Raw genomic sequence first — 9,120 nt, 5'->3', positions numbered from 1 at the left:
GTTACCAGAAAAGTTTTACGTATTTCAAATAGCAATCTAGCTGTTCTCCTTATTTATTTTTTCTCTGTAATATAGAACTCAAACACAGTCATTTTTTCTATTTTTCACAGGACTCATGATTAACATTTTTAATTTGTCTTCGGGCATTATTGTGACAAAATTTACTAATCCTAATCTAAACATTCACTTTTAATTATTAAACCATGATTAATGAAAAATGTTGGGTTTTCACTATGGAAAAACATAATAGAGATTTACATTTTATACAAGAAAATAAAGACACCACTTCCAACCTAACATTTTAAGACAATCAAATCTAACACTTCAAGACATTAGTTGTGTGAATATTATTTGTTTTTCTCATTCCTAAAAGTTTTTCACTTGCAAGTTTCTTCCACATACTTTCCCAAGAGCAACAAGTTCTGAGGTAGAGAACCCGAGCGGGTGGTTATGCTAATAGTAGTAGATTTTGCAATAATTTGGTCTTTTCGTTGCACTCACAATCGCCGAAGAAGATGAACATGTCTGGAAGGATGAAGGAGAGGAGACACTCGGGGGACAACAAAGGAGCTTTAAACGATAATGGAAGTCTCATTTATGTCTGCGAGTTAATAACTTTTTTTAATAACTTTTTAACAATAGATTATGTATCAATATTTTATTGATCCGTAACGGACCAATCACAAGTTATAACCTAGATGGTTGCAAAAAAGTTGTCAAAAGAATATTTTTCTTTCTATTGAACTGTTTAGTTAGATAGAATTGTTTAGTTGGATGTGATGTACTTTACCACTTAAAGCACATGCTAGTGCTTAGGAAAGTGACGCGATGAGCGTGATAAAGAATAGAAACAAATATTACAAACTAATCCACAGCGTTATGAAAATTCTAGATCTCTTACTCTAATTTCCCTAAAGAAATAAAATAAATTATTATATTTATTTAATTTCAAAATTTTATTTTGAAGTGTTTGAACATTGCAAGTGATGTGAATTCGTGAAAATTCCATTCCTATGCATGCGTAAAGCATTTGATAACATTTTGTTGTTGCTTGTAAGAATAGCATTGTACGAGTATCGATTGATTATGAAGCAACACTATTTTATATTACGAATTTACTTTTTTTTTTTTAATTTTCTCTCTCAGTCACTCGAATTAAATCTCACCAAACATATGCTTCGACTTAAACAAAAATGTTGAAATAATTAACAAGCAAATTTTTCCATATATTGAAAGCAAACATTTTATTTTATCAGCACTGACAAAGCAAACTCTAAAACTGACTTTCATTCTCTAATCGATTGATGGGCCAAGAAGAAAAGTAAAGGCAGAATCATCAACTGAGCACCAAAAATGTTTGGTTTGGAGTTAAGATTCATATTCATATTCAAATTGAAATTACTTTAAATAGTTTCAAATTTTAGTTACATAATTTTCGTTTTTCATATTTGAAATGAAGATATAGAACTCTGAATGTTAAATCAAACTATTTAGCAGGATATTGTAGTTTATTTACTGAATTTGTAGTCATATATATGTTAAAAATGTCACACTTTTATTCAAGTGGACACAGTTTAAAACAATTATATGCATAAAAAGACACATCATGCTATGGTTGATGACGGTGACATTGATGATTGTGAATATCTACAAACTCTAGCTTCCTTGTAGACAAGGCCATGGCTGCAGTAAAACCCTTTTTGTGGGCTGCAATGTCTGTCTTCGCTACATATGCAGAGTCCCTCCAACGCACACCCATCAACTTTTTCTGATTCCTTCCCATAAAGTATAGCATCAGACCATTCACTGGAGAACACATTTTGAGGATCCATTTTTTGTTTTGCTGCAATGAACATGCCAAACTTTGGATACTTATGCTGCACCCCTAGGAATGCTACATTCCTATTCTTAGCCCAATGTGGCTTAGCCCCATACTTGAAGAAGGCCAATTGCTCCACTTCCTCCAACAGATCTTGGTTTAGTCTAGGATTTGAAGGGTCGTTTGCACGATAATAGTTGAAATCAACCACAACTGAGTCCTCAGGTTGCCCTAGATATGCACTTGAAGCTTTGATGAAGCGAATTAGCAACCCGTTATAGTTGTCCACCCCACAGAAATTTTCTGGTTTTAGGTCTCTCAGTTTTCTCACGTCACGGACGAAGTCTCCAAATGCTGATGCAGGGAAGATTGCAGTGCTCTCATAGAAAAATAGCCCTTTGATTCGTGGATCCCAAGCACATGATGTGTCAAATCTTGTTGAATATAAGCATGAACCTGAAGTTTGCATTTTGCCTTGGTAACCCACTACAGGGTAGCCGCTGAAGATTTGGCCATTGTTCTTCAACCCATTTCCTACTAATCTCTTGAAGCCCAAAGTTGTAGCTGCTGTTAAGCATTTCCCATTCGTGTTTCTCGTACTCTCTAGTAGTTTTTCTGCATGTGGTTTTTTTTGGTAAAATAAGAAAAAGATTATTAAAGAGACTAAACTTTCCTTATCTAAATTCTCACACAATTATATCAATTTCCATTTTATTTAACTATATTTAAAGTATTACGTATATTATTATTATTATTACTTTTAATTAAACACAGGTCATCATAACTTAGTTCTTAAAAGTTTTATATTTACAATTCTTCCAAAAATATATATTACAATCTTGTAATGACGTTCACCTTATTTTTTCAAATAATTTATTTTCCCATCTGTTATTTCCCCCATATTTGCTGAATCCTCCATTATTTTTAGACCAAAAGAAAATTCAGTTTGAAAAATCAAATTCTGACTAGTTTCCAAACTAAGCTGCACCCATTTCACATTGAAGAGAATAAAGGTATTTTCTTTTATCAGTAAGAAAGTAAAGTGTATAATTTGTATGAATAATAAAAAGATAAAATAAAAATTGTGCTTGCTTGAAATTTGTAGGAAGTAGTGGAGAAAATAGAACAAATACCTGCTGCTCTAACAGATTCTGATATCAAGATGGAATTGGGTTGAAATCCAATGAAGTCATTAACTCCATCACCGGAGGCATTTAAGGGAACCCTGGAATCATATCTGTACACCACTGTGTGCCTTGATGGATACCAAGTTATATCTGCAAATTCATACTTTTTCGCATGCTCTACGTATACATCTTCGATCGCATCATCTTTTTCTGAGAAATTGTATCTTATGCTTCTTTTGAACCTATGCTCGATTGATAATTTTACCTGCACTTCAACATTCATATTAATTTATTAAACTTTACCCACTATTGGTAAAAGTAAATTATTTTTATTGTTCAGTTGGGTTGCATCAAGTTGTGGATTTTTTAATTCACTAAACATGATTCAAAATAAAATTCAGCACGATCAAAAATCTAAAATTAAATAAAATATAATTAAATTAGGGTAGAAAGTTCACGAGATAATTCACCTCTTACAATCCTAAGTATAAACGGTTTAAAAAGTTGAAATATTACAAAAGTGGGTTTTATAACCATACATATTTAGTATTAAAAAGTAAATTAAATTATATGGCTGTTTAAAATATGTTATAATGATGTCGCTGTATTTACGAAATTTTTACTCTACACGCTAGTTATATATTAGTTCATTATTTAAAAACTCCTAATTATTGTGAAAAAATATTTAATTAAAATAGTATATTCAGTTTCCAACCTCGTATCATCATTAATTGAAAAATTAAAATCTCATACATAATTTACCTTTAAAATACCCAATTATTCAAAATTGGATATTTAATTACATAGATCACCTAACATCTAACTAAAATGAATAAAATCACACAAAATAATTTATACTTAGATAAATCGTATAAGCCGTTAATTTGACATTAATGATTTTAATTAAATATTCTCACTTTTATTATTATAATTAAACATATGCAAAAGTAAGTTCGGGAAAATATATTGTGCTTAAATATGTAATCAAGAATGATTATTTCCACAAAAACAAAATAGAAAAAAGAAACGTTAAGAAATAGAAATACATAAAAAATAAAATTGAATTTTTAATTATATGCCAACAGTAGAAATGTGAAAGAAAGTACTTTGAAAAGTGAATAATTTAAGTCAATTAATAGATAGTAAGATCAGATGAATAAAAATAAATGAGAGATAAAAAAAAAGGGTTTTAACAATTTTTCTCTTCCCTCTTTTCTAAAACAAATAACTAATTATATTTTCCTCAACAAAACTAAATATTCAGAGGCCAAAACACTATTCAATCAAATTACATAATTTTAAAATATTTGTTCTATTTTTACTTGTTTTTATTCTATTAAATAAATAAATAAATCATTGAATTTAATTTATTTATTAATAATATTTTTGTTTATATTTGTTTCGTTTTTATCTTTCATAATAAAAATAAAATTAATAGCATTATATACTTTAAAGACCACAAATAAAACCATTCTGCTTAACCTCATTTCTTCTCAATGTTATTAAACCCCAATATAGTATTGAACCGTGGAATTATTGGAACAATAAATCACTAATTGAATTAAATACATGAATTAATATAAATTTTAAATGTGCATAAAAAGTTATACAGGGTACTGATTATTTGACACAATAAATGCTTATAAAACTTAGAAACATGTTACTTTTACACTTAGTAAGTTTTCATATGTCACTTTATTTTTACTATTTTAGTTTTTCTTTTCTTTTTTATAAATATAAAAATTTACTATTTTAAAGAGCATATTACTCTTAAAAATAAACTTTCAAGTTTCTTATTTCTTTCACAAATATACAAATTTACTATTTCAATGATTATATTATTTTTAAAAGTAAATTTTCAAGTGGCTAAGGAAGTTATAATTCCTCTGAAACTTATCTTTAATGTATAGCAATTAATGGGATTTATTATTCCTTGTAGGAATGTTAATTATATTTTCATTTATTTCTTAATAAATGCAAAGACTTTATTCTTAGGATAGTAAAAGGGGTAGTTTGACTCATTTTGTCAGTCAATCACTGATAAGAACACTCGTCATTTTTTTTTTAATTTGCTTTCAAATTTTTTAATTGTTAAAGTTTGTTTATATACATAGAAAAAGGAATAGTAAAAAAATATTTAATAATAGAAGATATTTTCTAATTTTTTAATTAATTAATTAATATTTTTAATTAAATAAATTATAATAACTATTACATGTTAAATTATTTCAATAATTAAATAAATTTTAATTATTTAAATTATAATATTATTACATATTTACACCTATAAAAAATATAATATAAAAAATAAACTTTTTAATTAATTTTTATTTTAATTTTAAAAAAATGGATTAATCTGATCCACATTTTAATCCATTCAATTGACAGACTAGAAAAATCATATCATAATAAAGCTCTTAGTTAAATTCTTCAACCTATCTGTAATTCAGTGCACTGCATCCAAACTGAAAAGACTTTCTCACAGCTATAAATTTGAACCAGTTTAACACTAATGGAGTTTTGAAAATAAGGACCAGATAAGTTTGAATAATTTTTTTAATTTGAAAATAAATTATGTTTTATGATATAAAATAACAGGAAAACAAGTAATTTCGTTATTAAAGTTCTATACAAATTTAAATAAATTGATGAAGTTTAAAATATTAAATCTTAAAATTGATATTTTTATTGCAATTCTTAAATATATACAATTTTTAAACTAAAGATTTAAAAAAAAAAGTAATTTATAGATTGAAAAATGAATCTTTACAAACACAAAGAAATCATTAGAGATTTGAAGTAATTTTATAGATTGAAAAATGAATCTTTACAAACACAAAGAAATCATTAGAGATTTGTTTGGGGACAAATATTTGACAGAATAAAATTCTGTGAGAATAACCAGGATAACCTGATTTAATATCAAATGTCAAAAAGGAATAAATGGGTACAATTAATTCAAAACATTTCAACAACTTTTTAAAAATAAATACATACTACTTGTATATTGTTCTTAAGAATATAAAATAAAGTATTTATTTTCTTCTAAAAATATTATTATATATCTCAAAATTCAAACTAAATATTATAATATGTTTATCTTTGTGTATTTTGAGTTTTAAGAAGTTATAAATATGTTATTGTATTAAGTCATGTTGTAATATTTATTTAATGTTATTTTAAAAAATACTTATTTATCAATATCATTTTACTAATATTAAGTAAATTTATTGTCCTAACTAATTTTATTAAACAAAATGATTTCTTAAATTATAAAAGAGTAAAAGAAAATCTTAATCCATTAAACAAAGAAATCATATATAATCAAGCTTTAAAAAGAAGAATAAAAGGACGAAAATACCCTGACCTTGGAGATGGCACCAAGCACTCCCAGAGACAGCTTGGCCGCATTAAGCATGGGGTCCTGCGCCTCCAACCTCAAAACCTTTGCATACCCTTCAGATCTGGAAGCAGGGACTACAAGAGTAATAGCCCGAACATGATCATGAACAGAACCACCTTTACCCCACCACGAACTACCGTGTGCCCCCGTGCTAATAACTCCGGCAACCGTCACACCCTCCCAATAAGGCGCAGCCACCAAGCTGAACCCTCCACTCTCAACCGCGTCAATCAGTTGGCGAAGCCCCACACCCGCGTCCGCAGTCACTGCCATATTCGCAGCATCGATTTCGATGCCAGAGTCGTATTTCTCTGTGCTGATGACCAGAGTGGCACCTGCACTTGCTCTGGAACTCCCTTGGGGACATGCTAACTTGGGAATGGTGTGCGAAAATTTCGTCACCACCTTGACTTTGAGGTTGTTTCGGACAGCGTAGGACACTGCCGAACGAAGCTGTTCTTCTGTGGTTGGGTATGTCACGTTGAGGGCAGAACAGTCCCGGCGGTCCCCCCACGAACCGTAGGAGTTGCGGAGAATGCAACCTGAACTGCTGCATTCAACCGGGGACTGTGGGACCATGCCGTAGACGGTTGTGATTGAACACAAAAATTGAAGTGCGTGAATGAATCCCAAAATCTGAGAACAAAGCCGGTGGCTACCACCCATCTTGAAGATTGAAGATGGTGGTGATGGAGTCGAGGGAAAGTTTTTTGGTTTGTTAGGTATCATCAGTGTTATACTGCGGATTTAGAAGCACTCACGAAAGATAAAGCTTTGTGAGGAAATCAAGTTATTAAAAGTTGCTTGGAGTGCAAATAAGGGGTAGACTTCTTTCCAAATAAATTAATTTTAAGAAATTGGAATATTTACCTTAATGACATTTATATTTAAGTTTAATTGTTTTCTTTGTTCTAATTTTACTGTTTCAATGTCTAATTGGTTCTATCTTTTAAAAATAATTTCAATTTCATCCGGTAAAATTTGTTCAAACATCCCTTCAATGGAGTTAATTGTAGGCCGATGTGGTAACAGTTTGTATTTTCTTCTATCTCTTTAATTATGGGCGCGATATAATGCGAAAAATCTTTCTATCTCTTTCACTCATAAATAAAAAAACATTTTCGTTTTTAATATTTTCTTTTGATAACATATATATCGTTCGGTTATACTGCATATACCGTTGGTTTTACTACTGTTAGGCTTCGCTATATCGAACGGTCTTGTGTTGTTCAGTACCGAATGGTTGTGGTGATTATTATATCGTTCAGTCTCACTGTGTTGTTCAATGAACCGTTCGGTTTCATTGTTGTGTTCAGTGGACCATTCGGTCCCACTGTGGTATTCAGTGGACCGTTCGGTCTCACTGACCTGAATCGTTCGGTTTTCTTTTGGGCCTGCACTCGGCCTGCCCTTTTTCTGTTATTTTGTTTCTTCTGTTTTTGTTTTTCCTCCCTATATATTTCTTCTCTTGTATCACTTTTGAATTGTGAATAAGATTTTACTACTCAGCCTGTGTTCTCTGGCTTCTTTCTTCTCTTTTCTCTTCTTCATATGCCTTTTTCTTCATCACCGCATAGTAAATCTATGATGGCATCAGAAGAAATTCTTGTTGCTTTCTGATTCTTGCACTCCTGTTCTTGTTTTTTATCTTTCCCTTCAATGGCAACCACTGAAACACATCTCCCAATCCAAGATCCTACCCATTCATATCTTTACCTTCACCCCAATGAAAACCCCGCCATATTCCTTGTATCACCCGTTCTTAACACCATAAACTATCATTCATGGAGCAAATCCTTCATTATGGCTCTTTTTGCTAAGAACAAGGTGGAATTCGTTCTTGGATCAGCTATTCAACCCGCTAAGACTGATGCTTCCTTTCCTGCTTGGTTCCGTTGCTATAGCATGGTTGTTTCATGGCTCCTTCATTATGTCTCTCCTTTCATCCGTGAAAGCATCATAAGGATGGATCACGCTATTGACATATGGAATGACCTGAAGAACCACTTTGCCCAAGGCGATCTTGCAAGAATTTCCACATTACAAATGGAAGCAACCACCATGCCCCAAGGCGAGATCTCTGTCACCAAATTCTTCACCAAACTCAGAGTTATTTGGGATGAACTTGACAGCTTCCGCTCAGACCCCGTCTGCATTTGTAAGCTCAAATGTTCTTGTACCGTTTCTTCGATTCTTTCTTCTACGAGGTTTGAATGACCACTATACCAATATACAATCTCACATTCTTCTTCTTGATCCTCTTACTCCCATTTCCAAAATTTTTTCTCTTGTTATTCAACAAGAACGTCAATTAATGACTGATCATGTTACTCCTTCTGTGAAAGCTAATTCATTCTCTAATTTCTCCTCTCAACTGAACGATTATACTGTTGTTACTTGTACCTATTATAACCGGGTCCGCCACCAAGAAAATACCTGCTTCAAAAAACATGGTTTCCCCATTCAAGATCACCAGAGTGTCAAAACCACAAACAACAACAATCGTAAGATCTGCACCTATTGCCATAAAAATGGTCATACCATTGATGTTTGTTTCAAGAAACATGGCTATCCTCGTGGTCATAAGCTTTCCAACAACAAGCTCGGTTAGATTCACGATGTTGTTTCATTCACTCATGGTGATAGTTAATCGAACAACTTGGATCAAGAATAACCTTCTATTGAGACCATTCAACTCACGCCCCAACAATATCAGGTTCTTGCAGAATTGTTCAAACAATCTGAGCCTAACGGTCCTAATGTGCACATCA

General features: G+C 31.2%; 1 protein-coding gene across 1 annotated transcript; it reads right to left on the bottom strand.

The window, feature by feature from the left end:
* Positions 1 to 1,341: 1,341 nt before the first annotated feature.
* Positions 1,342 to 7,135, bottom strand: GULLO3 (D-arabinono-1,4-lactone oxidase family protein). Its single transcript, XM_088109855.1, has 3 exons — positions 6,314 to 7,135; positions 2,953 to 3,211; positions 1,342 to 2,434 (listed from the first exon to the last, which is right to left on the bottom strand). The coding sequence occupies exons 1-3, from the start codon at positions 7,076 to 7,078 to the stop codon at positions 1,605 to 1,607; spliced, it is 1,854 nt and encodes a 617-aa protein (XP_087965981.1). The 5' UTR covers positions 7,079 to 7,135; the 3' UTR covers positions 1,342 to 1,604.
* Positions 7,136 to 9,120: the final 1,985 nt, after the last annotated feature.

This window comes from Vigna umbellata, chromosome 1 (genome assembly GCF_029865625.1).
Source record: "Vigna umbellata cultivar VRB3 chromosome 1, Vumbellata_1.0, whole genome shotgun sequence".
Classification (NCBI taxonomy): Eukaryota; Viridiplantae; Streptophyta; class Magnoliopsida; order Fabales; family Fabaceae; genus Vigna; species Vigna umbellata.
Note: the sequence above shows the minus strand (reverse complement) of the source record. Positions and strands in the feature narration are given on the sequence as shown.

Coding starts and splice junctions, on each gene's coding strand:
- GULLO3 (XM_088109855.1), bottom strand. CDS start 7,078: ATGATACCTAACAAACCAAAAAACTTTCCCTCGACTCCATCACCACCA. Junction 3,212..6,313: donor TGCTTGGTGCCATCTCCAAG/GTCAGGGTATTT, acceptor GTTGAAGTGCAG/GTAAAATTATCAATCGAGCA. Junction 2,435..2,952: donor AGAATCTGTTAGAGCAGCAG/GTATTTGTTCTA, acceptor AACCACATGCAG/AAAAACTACTAGAGAGTACG.